Source organism: Anas platyrhynchos, chromosome 15 (genome assembly GCF_047663525.1).
Source record: "Anas platyrhynchos isolate ZD024472 breed Pekin duck chromosome 15, IASCAAS_PekinDuck_T2T, whole genome shotgun sequence".
Lineage (NCBI taxonomy): Eukaryota > Metazoa > Chordata > Aves > Anseriformes > Anatidae > Anas > Anas platyrhynchos.
Window position 1 is genome coordinate 19,939,259 of NC_092601.1, and position 17,498 is coordinate 19,956,756.

Genomic DNA, 17,498 nt, shown 5'->3' on the forward strand with positions numbered 1-17,498 from the left:
AGGCTCAGGTGGGGCTCTTGCCATGAAAAGCCATATGCCAGCAGCAAGCTGTGATGTTGGTGCATCACAGGAAGCAAACAGGATATGCTGATGGATGTTGTCCCTAAATGGGTCAGTTTCTGCTAACCTGCATGAAAGGAACAGGGAGCTCTGCCAGCACTAGTGACTCAGGGGAACACTGTGAGAGCATGTGGACTTCCTGACCTCATGCAGGGTCAATGTCATTTGTAAGCACAAACACAGGGTATGGCCTGAAGTGACTCAGGACCAGCCTGAGACTGGCTGTGATAGGAGACGGAGGAGAGGCTGGGATACATCAGCTGAACAGACATGAAAAGGCTGATGCTCAGTTTGTGAAGCTGCAGGAGCCCAGCTGTGGGATGTAGCTCTGATAAACGTTTTTGGGGAGGGGCTGTCTTGTGGGGAATCCAGAGGGATCCACGATCTCTGAGGAAGGTGGTGTGGAAGATATCTCAGAGGGAACATACTTTACTGTAGGTTGAATGTACACCAGTCAGGATCCAGTGTAGTAAAGCGAGAAGAGGGTTCTGGGCACGTCCTTCATGGTGCAGATGAGGGTGATGGGTCTGAGGCTGAGCAGAGCTGTAGGTTTCTGTTCCAGATGGTCCGAGTGAGTTCACAGGCGCAGTCATTCCTGTTTCTGCTTACCAGCATATATCTGGTGATTTCCTAAGAGAAGATACATGCCTCTGTGTGCTCCCCTCCGTGTGAGCAAGATGTACGTAGTTACAGCTCTGTGAAGGTAAGCCCTTTTCCTCTGGCAGGAGTCAAAGCAATGTTCTCCTACTACAGCCTTCATGGAGAAGGTGTTTAAGCTTAATGCATGTTGGGGGAAAATAGAGGCTGAGCCCAATGTTGGTGGCTGTAAAGAAACGATCAGCAAAGGCAGAAGGGAGCCAGGAGGGCAGGGTGCTGGGGTCTGTGTGGGTGGCACTCAGCATTCCCCAGACTAAGAGCAATGTACTCCTCTGTGCAGCATCCTGTGTCAGCTCACAGGCCAACATCTGGGGCTTTGTTGTTTTTAAACCTGCTGCTTTGCTGACTAACACCTCCGCATTCTGCCTGGCTCATTCATATTTTACCCCATTTCCTGAGCTTTGAGGTGGTTTCTTCTATTGCTTTCCCTTCCAGTAGAACACTGTTACTCAGGCTTCAGCTGTTCTCCTGTCATTTTTGACTCATTGCTTATGGTAATTCATGATTATCTCTCTCCTAAATGTCACCAGCCAGTAAAGATGTCTTTGACTCTAGAATTATAATACCTGGTCTTTATCTTTGAGGATACTTTGGATGTTGTTTTAATTCCACTGTGACAAGAATAAAATACAAAGGTAGTACTGATTGTGCAGATACTTTCCCCACGTCATGAACTTGACAACTGGAAGTGTCACTAACTCTCTCTTCTAGAGAAAGGAATTGTTAGTTCTAATTGTTATTTCCTTTGTATTTTTTCTTTCTGATAGATACATATAGATGTTGTCCTTCTTCCAGTCATGATAAAATGATTGTCTCATCAATAACTCTACCAGAATCTAGCAAAACCTTCCATGGTATGCCCTTTATACTTGCTGTTTGTTGGATATAGCTACTGCAGGCTGTGCTGAGGTTACAGCTGAGTGCAAGTAGTTGCCTTGTATCTTGAATCAACATAAACCCATGACAACTGACAATCTTCAGGTCTAAATGCTTTACTTTAGCTGCTCTGAAGTACCATGGAACCTCAGGCATCTCCTGAGGTGCAGGGCAGACAGTGCAGAGTACCTCTAGAGCAGTATGTTCTTGGAGATGATCACTGCATGGTGAGACCACTGACTTGCTTCATTCAGGTGATAACAGGTTATCAGGGCTTCTGGAGATGCTGCATTTATATCCTACATCATTCCAGGTTGGATAGAGAGAATACAGCCACTGAGAGACCTGGTGGTTCACACTGTGCTGGGCTTCCCAGGACTGAAGAGGTAAGCATCTCACAAGGATCACAGAAGGTAAGCTGTACAGATCTAAATTTTGGCAGTCACTGAGAGATAAACTTCCTTAAATTAAAATGAACTGTTTTAAACAATTTCTAGCTGCCACTGTTTCCCTTTCTCAGATCTAACAACTTACCTTCAAACCTGCTTCTGCTTCTGTGCCCCTAGACAATAAACATCTCAGTGCCCCTGGATCACCCTTGGTTGTGAGAGGGGGAACAGGTGTCTTGGACCATTCAGGCCAGGGATGGTGTCTCTTGACTATGCTTGCCAGGTAGCTGCTGTTAACTGTGCTCGTCAATGTGCCAGTTGTATATTGATACAATATGCATGCAGAGGATCCTGTTCATGCATCACCTACAAGCATGGCATCAGGCCTGAACTTCTAGAAAAGGTTTGTCCCAGCAGATGCTGCCTATGGGTTGTAGATGTTGTTACTGCTGCGAATAGTGTGGCATAGTGCAGGGTCAAGTAGGCTGTGAAACTAAGTTAAACACTTTGCAGGCAGTCAGTAATACCTTTCAGTTATGAGGTGAGAAGGCCAGGACAGTGGTAAAGTTTTTGCTCCATGGTTAGACAGGACTCTCCAAATTATGCTAGCACTGTAATTTGTGCAGCAGAAGGAGGAAGGGACAGCATTATGTGACAGAGATTGTCCTGCAGGCACAAACCATGCTACTTCTAAAACATGCAATAATAAGCATTTGATATTACAGAGCTAATTTTCAGAACAATAATACTGGTGGTACTCTTACAACCACACCTGCCTTATGAATTTATTTTTGCATTTAAACACTTGTATTTTTCCTCAAACTTAACTCATTAAAATGAAAAAATCATGCATTGCTTTAATATTTTCTTTATAACTGATTAGGCTGCAATTATTCTGTATTCTTCTTCTGGGAATATCCCCCTGTAGAAAGATATCTCTCCTTGTTCCTCCCTATATATCAACGTAGAAATCCGAGAGCTGCTCATTTGTATTGTTATTAACAGTTACCTCATGGTTTTATATTCATTGCTCTAGACTGGGATTGGCAGCCATTTGAGGATGGGGTTCTCCTTTTCAAGATATCATATATGCTGGTAGCAGTAAGCTCCTGATTATTTTTTTCAAATACCTTATCAGTACATAAGAGACAGCTGCTACTACTGAATGTGGACCCGGGACCTTCTGTCATTAGCATCTGACAATCTCATACTCTCTATGGTTTGTGATTGCTGCCTCCTGGTCTACATGAGAGATGGGGTTTATTCTGTTTCTAACCTATCATAAGATTGTTTTGTATGTAGACCAACCAGCCATGACTCTTCTGTATCTTTGGTTTCCCGTTATGGTTAGCAGAGCCTTGGGTTCTGGGTGTGAGCTGGCCCCTGCTGGCAGAGCATCTGCTGCTGTGCTATACCAAGTCTTTGCATCTCCTGCTGCTGCATGGTGGGTACATGTTTTTTAGCTCAGCAGGTCTTGAAGGCTGAACACACAGCATAGGCCCCCTGCACCCAGCTATTTTATGCCCACTTCACTGCTGCTGTCTCCTTGGATTGTTCCAGCTACTTGATCCTCAACCTCCTGCCACCTGACTATGCTATATGTGCTGAGTCCTGTTCATAGTGCTGTTCCAATTCCTTTCTCCCTTGCCCAGGGGCACAAGGAGTATGCATTGTCTCCTTTAGCCCCGCTTGATGTGCTAAGAATAGACCATCTTCCCTCAGTGGTTGCCTTGCAATCTGCAGACCTCCAGCCCAGCTATGAGCTGCAGGCATGGAGTTAGGGCAGGGAGAGGCATGGACCCACCACCTGTGCAGGAGCCAGACCACCTCCCTGCCTGTGGTGTGAGAGTTGTGCTGCCATCCTGGTCTCATGGGCCATTTTAGAGACAGGTGGTAGCAGACCAAAGCAGTACTTGGGTGCCTCAGATGTGGTACATACTGTACTATTTGGTCAGGTTTAACCATTTAATGCCTTGACACTGATACCTCACCACTGCAAGCCACTAACTTAATCAGCCCCACTAGTGACCTTTTAGCTCTAAGGTTTGTGAGTTTGTTTTATCTACTCTCCCACCTTTTTCTCACATAAGAGTAAGAGAGCAGAGCAATACAGTCATAAATGGTGTGTGGGTGTTTGGACCTGAATTCATTGCCTCCTCTGTGCTCACCACATCCTTCTATCGGCACAGTAATACTGATACAGTGCTGACGTCAACTGCCATCTATCACTGTATATTCCAATACACTGCAGCTCCCGGCTGCACACAAGTAGGCTTTACTCTGACTCAGTGCTGATGAAAGACACCTGCTTTCCAGCTCCCGCACATGCAGTGTCTGCACTCACAGTAGTGATTTAGCCAGGCCTGCCGTGAAGATGTTGAAGGGCTGAAATGGACAGCTGAAAGGACGGGGCAAGGTAATGTCCATGTTCCCATCAAGTTTCCCTGCTGCCAGTTTGTTACTGCTTGATATCTGTGACTTCATTGTAAATCTTTCCTGTCGCTGACGTGGCCCTGTGTCCCTGTTGCTTTAGCTTTGTGATTAGGTGGCAGTGTACGTTGATAATGAAGTTTTCAAGAAGAAAGCTTGCTTTTGTGTTTAGCTGGTGGACAGAGAGACTTCCCCAGGCCTTCCACTCCTTTTACGTGGTTATAACTGTGACATTTATTTTCTCATGCTTGGAAATATCAAAATTATTTTTTTTCTTACTTCACATAAACTAGACTCTTAGATTCTTTATCCTGTGGAAATTTGACAAGTGCATATAGTTCCTGGACACATTTCAAATTGTGAGCTTAGACTGTATCCATGTTTGGCAGCTTGTAGTACCCTGCTTCCAGAACCTTAGCAAAATAATCTTAAATGAAAAAAAATAATCCAATCCTTCCTCTGCTGAAGAAGAGGCAGCGAAATGTCTGTCTTGGCTTACAGGGAGGCCAAGACGGTGGTGCGTGGCAATCTCAAACCAACAATATTGAGACTGGGCTTCTGCAGCTGGTCACAGCACTAAGGGGACACTATTTCACTCCACAGTCCTAGAGCTGATGCTGGGTTACTGTCTGTGAAAGAGCATGAAGGCCTGAAGAGGAACAGCAGTAGCACTGGGAATTCTGCATTTTATTGGCTCATCTGAGCAGGGTGCTGGCATCCTAGGCAGTGGGATCCCTGAATATTGCCAGTACAACAATTATTTTCTTGGCATTCTGCTGGTAGAAAGATGATTTTAAAAGGTAATTGACAATTGCATAGCCCTGACTCTAGGACTGGTGACTTCTGGGCCTGTTCTGGACTCAGTGACCTGTTCATTTGGCACAGCTCTTCTATGAACATGCTGCAAGAAACAGAGCTCTTGATGCTAAGAGGTCATGAGCAGGTGCTGCATCAGCTGAGGGGGAGGTTGCCCATCTCCAAGGTGGTTGTTTTCATGATGCAGCCAGTCTTAGCATGGAGTTGGGTGAGCATGTTTCAGGTGGCATGATAATAGGGTGTCTTTCTCAAGGGAATAAGCCAAATTAACTTAGAGAAGAGTTGTGGATAAATGCATGGGAGCATGGGTGTGGTTCAGCAGTGGGCTGTGCAGCAGGCAAGAGAGACTAGCAGGGTGGATGGGGCTCCGTGCTGAACCAGAGCAACCATTTCATTTGGCAAAGGTGTTGGAAGGGAAGAAGTGGCAGCAGCAGCAGGACTGAGGTGCTGTCACCATGGCACGTTTGTGGAGCCTCCTGAGTGAGCCCTGCTGATCTCATCTGTATGCTGTGGTGCCTTGAGAGCAAGTCTCAGTGCTCACATGGGTCTAAAGGGGCTTTTTGGTAGCTGCTAAATTTATTTTGCTTTCGTTATTTGAGTAAATCTGGAAAATTTTTAAACACCACAAATATTCCCCAAGTAGGAGAGGCCTCACTGGCATTCTCTCTGCTGAGTGACTGGGTGTTTGCTGCTAGTAGTAGGGGAGGTGCAGGCACCCCAGGACTTGCACCAGGCCCTGATAGAAGCACTCTGGTAACTGCAGCTTGCTGCTCATTCTTCACCCCTTACCTTTTTCACAGTTGCTTCTCTGCAACCCAGTGAGTTTTTCAGGGCTCTAGGACTTGTTGCTTGCAAGCGTGGCTTGCAGCCAGCAGAGGGGCTCCTGTGGGTTCAGTCACCAACTCTTGCTGCTCTGTGGCAGGGCACGTGGACCCTCCTTTTTGTCTGTGCATCCTTGCAACTTGCTCCAATAGAATTATGTCCCAAAGCAGATTGTTTCTCCAAAGCCTTGTCCCTGTGTAGCCTAGCCCATTTCAGAACACTGTGCTGAAACCTGTAGTGGGTACCAACAGACAATACTCTGTAGGGAGTTCATTTTAATTCGTTCTGTACATATCTGTGTATTTCTATAAAAGTTAAATACTGTGAAAACAGCCTTAATACCATGTGGCTTGAGGGCCTGGTCTGGGAGCAGGGGCTGTGGGCTGAGCAGTCATTTGTATGTGGTGCTGTTTCCTCATGCTATTATAAACACCTGGTTGTCTCATTCTCTGAAGACTTTCCTATAGGTTCTTTTCACCAAAATGTATCAAGACAGTCTTCCCCTGAAAAGAGTGCTGTACTTCATTCTCTTCTGTTTCACATGGGAGGCTGTTATTTTTGTTTTATTTAGTCTGCCTTCACGGAGTCCCTTAACTAGATAATCCATGCTTATTTAATCATGGGAAGGACAAATCGGTGAGTTCTCACAAACATTGCTCAGACACACAATAACATTCAGACTCTTATTGGACTAGTTCAGTGTAAAGATGTTTAAGCCACAGCAATGTCACTTCTAGTTGCAAGCCATTTCTAGTTGCAGGAAGCTGATGAAGAAAAAATGGGTTAGCACTTAACCCAAGTGTCTTCCTGTTGCATGGATAGACTGAAGCTGCAGTCACTTTGCAGCTTTCTTTGAGCACATGCTGCTGGCAAGGAGCAGAGACTTCACTGATCTGTTTTATGGCAAGTTGGCAAGACCCCACCCCCTAACTCTTAGTCCATGGGAGAAATGCATATTGGAAAGCTGAGATGCCGTGCCTAAATTAGGCACGTCACTTTTAGACATGTAAATGAAGGCTAGATTAATTTCACCTCAACCTCCAACACGCATGAGCAGATGGCTGAGCTGAACTCTTCTTTTTTTTGTGTGTGTGGCTTTTTTTGCTCTTTTCCAGGACATCCAGTCAGAACCAACATGAGGAACAAACTATGGCTCAAGAGTATTTCCTTCTTCCTTTTATTCCAGTACAGTAAGTTCCCAGATGTATTTTCCTAGGTGTACACTCACAAGCCTTATCTTTTTGGCTGTTAATGTAGGCTCCGCAGAGACACACAGGGCATGATAGTGCCATGGGACAACAAGCAGAAAACAGAGTACTAGTGGAGAGGGTTCTGTGGGACAAGGAATTATGGGAAAGTCTTCATGGGGGCAGTGGAGGACGGATGGGAGAGGTTGCACAGCTGGGCAGAGCTCAGCCAAACTGCATCCCACTCCAGGGAGCAGCATCCATGAGGACATTGTGGAGGTAGTGCCTGCCTTGCACTGAAATGTCTTCTGGTGAGATGGGCTTTGGGTCGCTACCTGGAACATTTGCCACAGGGAAGGTTTTGGTGGCTGAGAGCTGGGTATCCGTGGGACATATGCCCACTGTTGGCAGGCCAGCCACAACAGTGGAGTGAACTTCTCTTGCTCTGAACTCCTTTGCTCAGGACTGTGCTGTACAGATGGCCACTGCCTCTTTCTTTATGATTTTTACCCACCCTCCAAACTTCAGCTTGACTCAGAGCTGACTTTCTAAACATGTCAAGTGGACAGAAAAAGGCAGTGACAAGAGTGCCTGCAGGGAACAGGTGCAAGTTTAACATTTCACATGCTGCTTCTAGACAGAGCCTTGGACCTGCTCCAAACTTGAATTAGCAGAAAAGATGAATTCAGATGTATCTTTTGCCATACAGGGCCACTGTGATGTCTAGTCTGTATTTTGTGTAATACAAGCCAGGGAATTACCCTGTATAATCTCATTTTGGACCAGACTAGATTTTACTGTTAAAAGTAAAATCCTTTTTCTTTGTTTCTGAAGCTGCCAAGAATGGAATTCATCCTAGATTTGACTGGGTTATTCTAACATGTAATTATTCCCTTACCAGTAAAAAGTTCACCTCTTCTAAATTTTGTTAGCAAATTCTTGCATAAAGAGATACGCTTGCAGCTTCCAGCTGCCTGGGAATAGTAGACTCTTAATTAATATCATAATAGCATAGAAGAAGGATAATTAGCAATGCTTATTAGCTTATTAATACTTGCTACCATCTCTGAAGGAAAGCAGAGGTATTAGCCCCCTTTTTTACAGAAGAGTAAAGTAGGCTAAGGAAGAAAAAGTGTCATGTTCTCAACTGAAATAAGAAGTGTCTGTACCAGGGGCCTCAGGAAGCCTGTTGAGGGCTCAAAATGAAAAGTTAAAATTGAAATGAAACAAAATGAAATTAATGAAAATTTCAGGACAAAATTCTGAAGTCAGAGTGAAATGAAAAAGTCAAAATGAAACAAAATAACAACCACATAGTTTGAATCACATGCAGTTTAATAAAACACGTGTACACACTTGGAGCCAGAGTCTGTTGCAAACATCCCCAAACTTCTGTCACCATTCTACCTCTTCAGGGATCTCGTACACAAATCTGAGTGTTTTCAGAACTCACTTAGGGAAAGCATTGTGCACCCTGGTGCCATATGACTTGCAAGAAATTTTATGGTGAGCAAAGTTGGTGGAAAAGTTGGGCATTGTTTTCCTTTTAATTTACCCTGGCCTGGAATTAGGCTGTACCCTATACTGGACATACCTGCTGTGCGTTGTTACTGTGAATTCAAATACAACTTGTTTGTGAGGATGTTATTTGATCTGGGGGGTGGAGCAGATGTTTCTGGTCCACAGAACACAGCCACATCTTTTCTCTTTTAATTTAAAACTACTACCCCTACACTCCGTGTTAGAGAGTCCCTCCCCATCTTTCTTATAAGCTCCCTTTTGCAAGGCTGCAGCAAGGTCTCCCCAGAGTGCAGCTTCTCTAACTAGGCAAGCAGCAGAAGGGCAAAAGGAGGAAAACTAACGAAAGTATTGGCATCAGAGGATTTGGATGTCTGATGGCTGTGAACTAGTATATTCCCATCAGGCCAGGGACAGTCTTGAGAATAAGCAAGGACACATGTAAACAAGGATACATGATTTGATGTAACTACCTTGATACCTTCCCCTAGACAATGACAATTTTACTCCCATCAAGAAGGGGCAGTATTGTACATGCAAGAGATCAGTTGTAGTAGACATGGTTTGCACTACCATGATATACTACATCTCCTACAGGTCTCTCCTCATAGTTATTCCTAGGGTAACATGAGAGGTTTTTGTCAGCCCATGATGCTGTCAAGAAAGGGCTCACCAATGCAGACATTTCTCACTGCACTGTGGTCTTCCCTGCCTTGAAATTCAGGGAGATAGACTATGTCATGCATAGAAGAATAGTTTTTTTGTACAGCACATCTCAGATGATGATGTGTGAAAATTGCTTCTGCAGAATAATTAAAAGCATAAATGCTGTTTTGTGACCACTTACAAACAAGTTAATTTTCTTAATGACCATAGTGTTACTTCTACAATTGCCCCTCACATTCTCTTCAGGAGTCTGTTTCAGTTTAAGTGATTGATAAATTGTGCCAATGTAGTATCATAATGATTTATGGAAAATATAATAACTAGAAAGCTGCAAAATATTTTTGCCAAAATTCCATGAAAATCTTATTCCAAGTTTATGGAACTGGATGTGAAAAGCATTGATGCTGCAGATATCAAGCTGTAGAAAACTGTAATCAGAGAGGATGGTAATGAAAGAATTACTAAAATAGCACTTTCAAAATGTGCAAAGTGTAATGAATGGTAGATTGGCAAAGGGCAGTTCTAAAAATTTAGGAAGTTATGTCATTAAAATGCTTGAATATGCTATTATTTCTGGTTGGGACACCTTGTCTTTTTAATGTGCTACATAAGCTAGGCCTCTTGCAGAAATAATATGCAACTCTGGTGCCTGTGTAAGAGGAGACAGAGATATGTTTGAAAATCCATTCACTGCTTGGGCATTTTCTGGTATTTCTGCATGTAATTTGCTGCAACGGCATTTAAAAAGATTTTTCTTTAACAATTACTTGGCTGTCAATGACTCACCTTCCTGCAGAGATAGAACACACCTGTGCTCCACGACTGGAGATTTTCTGGGGTCTGGTTCTCTTCTGATGTAGTAGGAGTCCTGAGGGCTGTGTATGTTGATAAAAAGTTCTGCTTGCTTCAGCATGGAAGCTGACATTGTTTTTTCTTTTCAAACCTACAGCTATGTGTTGTGAAAACCTCACTTGTTTTGTGGACTATGTACAGACCCTGTCCTGTATCCTGAGAAATGACCTGAGTGCCAGTTCATATAACCTTACTGCGACATGGTATGTCTTAGTAGGATGAGGCAGCAGGAACTTCTAACACCGCTATACTGCAGTGATGTCCTTCTGCTGTCTTCCTTAGGTAGAGTTTTTCCTCCTGCCATGCTGATGTTCAATTTGTACTTCATACTTCAGTTGTCATCTGGCTCCTCCACTAGCAAAGAATCCCTGGTTCCTGCAGCCAGTGGCTGAGCTGCTTGTTACTGATTGCTACACTGTCTCTGGCGTTGTTTCCTCTCCTTTGTTGGGAGTACCCTGCCCATTACTGCTTACAATGGGCTGCCACTTTTATGTGCTGGCAAGGGATCATGCAACTTGTCCAAGCTTTGCATAGCTGCTGTTCTGCCCCAGCCAGGAAGTGGGGTGCAGTTCTGGGCAGTGCAGCTCTAATGGTCAGCTTTTCTTGAAAGCTGTTATTTCCACAAACACTTCAACATCATTTTTCTGTTTCTCTCAGAAAGCTGCTGAGCTGAGCAAATAGAAAGGGGGAAAAAAAAGTCAGTGTTCAAAGATAATTTTTTATTTGAACATGTTGCCTTTTTTTTTTTTTCCTTATGAATTTCTCATTATTTTTCAGTAACAGATTAGTCCAACTACATCGTATAATAGATATGGACTACTTCCTTTGTTTTGTTTTGGTGTTTCAGGGTTCCTGAGGACAATCCAGAAAACATTGTGGCTGCCTGCAGTCTCCTGCAATTGTCCAGGAACACCAGCCACACACAGTATATGTGCATTGTGGACATGACTGAACTCCTGGCAGATATCAAAGTGCAGGTTAACGTTACAGAGATGGCTGATAGACGAAATGTTATTTCCAAAGGCTTTTATATGGTACAGAACAGTAAGTACAAAAATGGTGGGCTTGTTATATATTTCCTGAGTCTATGTCCATCTGCCAGGACAGTCTGGGCACAGAGTGAGCATGTCTGCCAAGGGTGGGGAACTGTGTTCAGTGTGCACTCCTATACACAGGACTCTGTGATTTTACTGCTGTCCCTGTAAACTAAAGAATGTTTTATGCTGGAGGCTAAGCTTACAACTGGCCTAACTGTGCAAGTGACCATGGCTACATGGAGACCTCCTATGTGATGAGTAGGACAAGGTGCTTTACTTCCCTCATCTCCCAGGAATTATCAGCCCTTGTGATATTTCCTCCTGCTCCGTAGCTGATGAGAAAGTTCAGAAACAAGCAGCAGAGTCAGGAACAAGGAATATTCAGAGCTGCTGAGGTGTGAGTCTCTGTGCATTGCTCAGGACTGCTCACTCTGAGAGTATGGCCCACCACCACTGAGGCAGTTATGGTACCTAGTGACTCTGCCTTTCTGATACCATGCTGGGCTATCTCTTGTGTCTTCTGTAATGTAGCAAAGATTAATACCATCCTGTCTTCACCCACAGTCAAACCACAGCCTCCTTTCAATCTGACTGCTGTGTTCGCAGAGGGTTATAATATTTCTTGGGAAACTATCTACCAGAACTCTTTCTACTTTTTGAATGAAGAGCTGGAATATCAGCTGCGTTATAAGAGAAGAACTGACACCTGGGAGGTAAGTGAAATGTCAGTTTACCATCAAGTAAGATGTGTCAGCAAAGAGGAGGCCAGCACAAGGAGGACAGGAGCACTAGTGTGGAAGAAGGGTTCTAAGGGTTTTGAAAAGTTTCTCTTTGCTTGCCTGGATCAAAAACATACAAAACTTACAAAAAAAAAATAAAAAAAAATAAAAATTGCGAGGCAGAAGCTGTTTGAAAGGTACAAGATGCTGTGAGGAAGACTAGTAGGTCATTTGCTTCTTATGCTGTCCTTCATGGAAGGATCCCCATGGCCACATGCTACTGACCAGCCAGAACATGGTGCCACAGAAATGGTATGAAAACAGAGGGGATTCCTTTGCAGGGCTCCACACTGTGCATCAGTGAGAGTAATATGGGAGTAGTCACTCCAGCCTCAACTATTTGGTGTTTAATTGTTCACAGACTCAGAAGACTAAATCGGTTCATGAAGATAAACGGACACTGGTGATCCTGCCACAGGAGCTTCAGGGAAACACTGAGTATGAGTTCCAAGTGAGAGCCAGACCCCGAGAAGACAGTGGCTACAGTGGATTTTGGAGTGAATGGAGTTCCCCGCTGACACTGAAAACCAGCCCTGCTGGTAGATACTAGCTTTCCCTGCCCTTCCAGTTGGTCCCCAATGTCAGAGAATGCTTATAGAAATCTAATTAATTAGAGCAAAAGCTAGATAGTAAAGGCAGTCATGTTTGGCTTGATTTATGGGTACATGAACCATAAGTTTGGGCAGGTATATGCTGTCTATATTGATCTTACTGGGCTACAAAGCACACTTTACAGCTGTTGTGGTTTAACCCAGCGGGTAGTTAGCTAAGCACCACCCAGCCATTCACTCACCCCTCACCCACCCCACCCACAGTGGGATGGGGGAGAGAATTGCGGCCGGGGGGGGGGGGGAGGGGGGGGGGGTAAAAGCTTGTGGATTGAGATAAAGAGAGTTTATTAGGACAGAAAAGAAAGAGAAATAATAATGATAATAGTAATAATATGCACAAAGCAAGTGATGCACTGTGCAATTGTTCACCACCTGCTAACTGATGCCCAGGCTATCCCTGAGCAGCAGTCCTTCCCTCCACACCGCAGTCAGCCATCCCATATAAATGTTCAGCATGACGCTACGGGGTACGGAATATCCCTTTGGACAGTTTGGGTCAGATGTCCTGGCCCTGTCCTCTCCCAGTTCCTCATGCACCCCCAGCCTCCTCACTGGCAGGGTGGTATGAGAAGCTGAAAAGTTCTTGACTTATTGTAAGCATTGCTCTACAACAATTAAAACATCAGCATGTTATCAACATTATTCTCATTCTAAATCCAAAACACAGTACCATACCAGCTACTAGAAGGAAAAATAACTCTACACTAGTTGAAACCAGGACAACAGCATGGGAGGAGGGTTTGGCAGGGCTGGCTGTAGGTTTGTTGCCAATGCAGGAGTGTTGCTTCTACCTTCCTTCACAGTGTCAGACTTCCAGGGTCCTGCCTGCAGCTTTCAGAAATAGGAAAGATCTAGCGGAGGTACCTGCACTACTGGAGTTTTGTGTTGCCTTCAGCTAAGGGGAAAAAGAAGCCTGCTCTCAGGGCTAAGTTCCATATCTGGACTCCTACCTTTGATGGTCGTGCTAGGCATGGGTGTTTCATTCAGTAGCCATTATTCCCACTCTGCAGGGATCTGCCTTATGCACAGAGGTACACTGGTGTTTGCCATGGTGGAACAGGCTCTGAAACCAAAGACTTTGTTCAAACAGAGGGGAGGGCAGGATGACCGTGGTCAATGTCAGCAGTGTATGCTGTGCTTCCCCACTCAAGCTGATCCACAGCTCAAATAGAAATACTAAATGGTGCTGTGGCAGCAGGGTGATCACTTCATGGATTACCTGTGGAGGTGTCCCTAAATCAAAAGAAGTCAGAAACAGCAGGAGTCTTAGGAACAGTGAGCTGTTCTGCCCCAGTCATGTTCCTTGTCAGCTGCCCTCTGGCCTGGCTACACCAGACTGATAGGCAGCTCCTTTTGTTGGTGTAGTCTTCTCTGAGCACCTTCGTTCATACCTGACTGCATGTACAGGGGGCAGGGCCACAGGCCTCAGCATCCCTAAGAGAAAATCTGGGGTAGAAATTCAGGGTCTTCTCTCAGCATCTGCTTCTTTATTGACCAGGGTCTATTTAAATGCAAGGTGAGTCTGAATGAACCCTGTCTCTTTCTCCAGCAGTGACACAGACAGCAGGCATGGGATGGATGCTGTTGTTTGTTGTTGTCCTGGTAATCACTGCTTCAATCATGGCCTTTCTGGCCAAACATCAGAGGTAAGAGTCCTTAGGGAAGCTGGAGTAAATTCCCCTATTCTACTCTGCCAAAGATGGGGCATTCACATGCAGCCTTTTTTGCACCTTGTACAGTTGTGCACAGACACAGCTCTGGGCCTGTGAGGGCAACATAAGGTCTCCATCTGGTACACTACTAAGAGAGCCTTGCTTTTCTCTGGGGGCCTTGCTGCAGGCTGGGTGGGACAGGACACTGGTGCATGGGGATTAATTAGAGGCCACCCATCCATCCTGGGCTGTTTTCCTGGTCCTGCCCATGCTCTCAAAATGCCCAGACAGGAGCAGCAGCCTGCCCCATTCCAAAGCTAATGCAATTCCATCAGCACAGGCACAGGGTCTCCCCCCTTTTTGGATGGCCATGTGCCCTTGCAGAGGGACAGTGTGCACCCTGCCACAGAGATGGTGCTGTGCTGGTGCAGCACCAGGGCTGGCACAGCCCATGGCTGAAGAACAAGCACATAAGGCAGAGTTCTGCCCTGAGGGTGCAGACCACTATCCAACCCAGCCTGAGGAAAATGGCACCTCCAGCACTTGGTAATTTTCCAGAGAGGAGAAAAAAAAAGGAGCGTGAGTATTTTTGTGCACACGTCATGCGGGCTGAGGCATCAGAGGCCTGGCTCACAAGAAAGGCCATTAGATGGCTCCAACAGCACAAGACATCCTTGAATCCCTATCCACTGATTTCAGTGATTTCAGCTGCTTGAATTGGCTCTGGAGGTGCCTTGTTTTGGATCTGTAATGTGTGCTTAACCCCAAAGCCTTTCTCTTTTCTCTTCCAGCTTGTGGAAGAAGATGGCTTGCATCCCAGACCCAGCTCCCTTTTTCAAACCACTTTACCTGGTGCATAATGGAGATTTCAAGGTATAAATGGGCTACATGAGTCGAGCACATGACAAAGATAAACTAGAAGACCCAGTACTCTCTCCTGGGCAAGCGATTCTCGTTAGGGCAGTAAGAGGAGAAAGCTGTCTCAAAGGAATGCCACATGAGTACAGATGAGGACCAGATCCCAACAGTGTAGGTTCTGTGCTGGGAAGACCTTTATGCCAGGGCTGTGCTGTTCATCCCCTGTAGGTACAGTCTTAGTAGGTGAGCTGAGCTCATATTTGAACTGTGAAGTCTGAGGTTGTGAAGGGAATGGACAAAGGGATACCAGGAGAGTAACTGGAATTCTTCCAAAACTCCGATCCCATGCTGCCATGAAGGGCATGGAGTAGATTTCACCGTAGGGTCAGATCTCCCAGTCCAGTCTCTGCAGTAACACAGGCTCAACATTAAGCGTTGTAGCTCTCTCTGGAGAGTCACTCATGCAGACAACAGATATGTATATCATCCTAGAAAGGTGAGTAGACCTCTGGGAGGCAAATAACTCCTGTGTGACAATACTGTATACCCAGCTGCCTCCCTATTAAGGAATAATCTTTGTGAACTGGGCAACTTTGCCTAGCCCTCACAAATTCTCTTCTCATTTAACACCAGCCAAACTTGTTCATCTGACAAAGTGGCTTGCAAAGACCTCAGGGTTTGCTGGAGTTTTTGAGACACAAAAGTAAAAGAACATTGAGTATACATAAACATTGTTTGTATTAAACTGAAGAGCAACCCGCAATGCCATTATCAAACAGTAAAGATGCTGGCACGTAAGTGCAGACACCATTGCCTCTTTCTGAACAAGTTCCTGCTGATCAGCAGCACTGATCAGAGACATTTCAGTGTCTGCTTTTTGTTCCTGCTTTTTCTTGGACACTGTTAGAGGGACACCGGCTGGGCCCTAATGATCTTCATGTACTTTCCCACAGTTGAATGGCTGGTGTTTGCAATTGGCTTAAATGGAAAGTTTTGCATGGGCATCATTCAAGCTGAAGCCTGTAGTGATTGTGTTTCTCTTTCCTTCCTTCCTTTTTCAGCCCAGCTTCTCATATCTGTTTCCAACCGGTACTTGCAGCTATCTCTGAGGCCACTGGCACTGGTTGTTATCAGAGAAGGGAGCAACTACCAGGTGGATCCAGTGCAGGAATTCCTAATAGTCAAGGGATAGTGCTCAGTGGAATGGAGGCCACCCTTTGACACCGATACCCGTGCTCCTGTCAGAGAATCCTGTTGCTTCACCATGCTCAGCAGGAATGCTGCTGCTGCTACTTTCTAATTAGGTCATTCAGTGCTGCTAGGAGGGAATGAGCATCAGTTACAATATTGCTAAAGCTAAGTTGTTTCTGAGAAATTTAATAAATTTGCAGAATAAAGCAGCAGTCGCCCACACAGCCACAGCACAAGATGCAGAGGGTGTCAAGAGGATGTGGCAACCTCAATAATATGTGAACAGTCATCATTATCAGTTGGCAAAAAAAAAAAAACAAAAAAAACAACAACAACAATTGATCTAAGGCTTATTCAATTACATCCTGCCTGCATTAAAGCAAGTGTTTAGAAAACTTCTGTGAATAATAATCAGCAAATGACAATAGGAAAGCTTTGCACAGAACAGTCCTGGATTGCACAGGTAACAGTGAAAACGGTAGAGAAAAGTTAAGACAGAAAAAGAGAAGGAAAAGCAGAGGAACACTGTTCACTCTTGTGTGTACATGAGTTCTCACATTCACATTGGGTGGGAATGTGAAAATAATTGTCAAGAGAGTACAGTAAATACTCTTCTTGCTCAGTTCTGAGAGGGGGTTTCCTGCTGTTTCTTTAAATGGCCGTTCGCATGTACATGTTTGCACGTACAGCTTCAATAAGAAGCTCTTTGCAGCGTATGTTAAAAATAAATTAAAATAGACTTGGTGCTTCCTGCACATTGATTACTGTGGCATAATCTATCTCTCATGCAGCACTCCATGTCAGAAGCCTTCACAGCATTTGTGAGGCTCAGTGTTGTTACCTGTTTTATACACAGCAGAAAGTGGCACTTACAAGAGCCGTCGCTCAGTGCAGCCATTAGAAAAGCGTCAGATAGGTCTTGACTTTCAGTGCTGTGCCCAGCCTCTGAACTACACAGCCTTGCTAATAGGACTTACTAGCATTCACTAGTGGCACACACAAGTTTACTGTGGTCTGAATGATTCAGCGACTTCTTTGAAAAGAACAGAATCTGTTTTTAGCTCAAAGAAACCTAGAAGTGCCTTTACTCTCAGATG

The 17,498-nt window shown here is 44.8% G+C and overlaps 1 protein-coding gene across 10 annotated transcripts in view; it reads left to right on the plus strand.

The window, feature by feature from the left end:
• The window catches only part of IL21R (interleukin 21 receptor), a 20,238-nt gene continuing 2,740 nt past the window's right edge, over window positions 1–17,498 (plus strand). Inside the window, exons 1-11 of one of the 10 annotated variants that reach the window (XM_072023950.1) lie at window positions 2–111; window positions 673–763; window positions 1,485–1,571; window positions 1,907–1,979; window positions 7,166–7,240; window positions 10,371–10,476; window positions 11,121–11,317; window positions 11,875–12,023; window positions 12,451–12,628; window positions 14,250–14,346; window positions 15,144–15,225. In XM_072023950.1, coding sequence (XP_071880051.1) covers window positions 7,186–7,240; window positions 10,371–10,476; window positions 11,121–11,317; window positions 11,875–12,023; window positions 12,451–12,628; window positions 14,250–14,346; window positions 15,144–15,225 — 864 coding nt within the window. In that variant the 5' untranslated portion in view covers window positions 2–111; window positions 673–763; window positions 1,485–1,571; window positions 1,907–1,979; window positions 7,166–7,185. Of the gene's footprint in view, window positions 112–185; window positions 228–280; window positions 495–672; window positions 764–1,484; window positions 1,572–1,906; window positions 2,007–2,088; window positions 4,399–7,165; window positions 7,241–10,370; window positions 10,556–11,120; window positions 11,318–11,874; window positions 12,024–12,450; window positions 12,629–14,249; window positions 14,347–15,143; window positions 15,226–17,498 lie in introns of those variants that run through there. The other 9 variants (XM_072023952.1, XM_005018613.6, XM_005018614.6 and 6 more) reach the window with 9 other exon arrangements.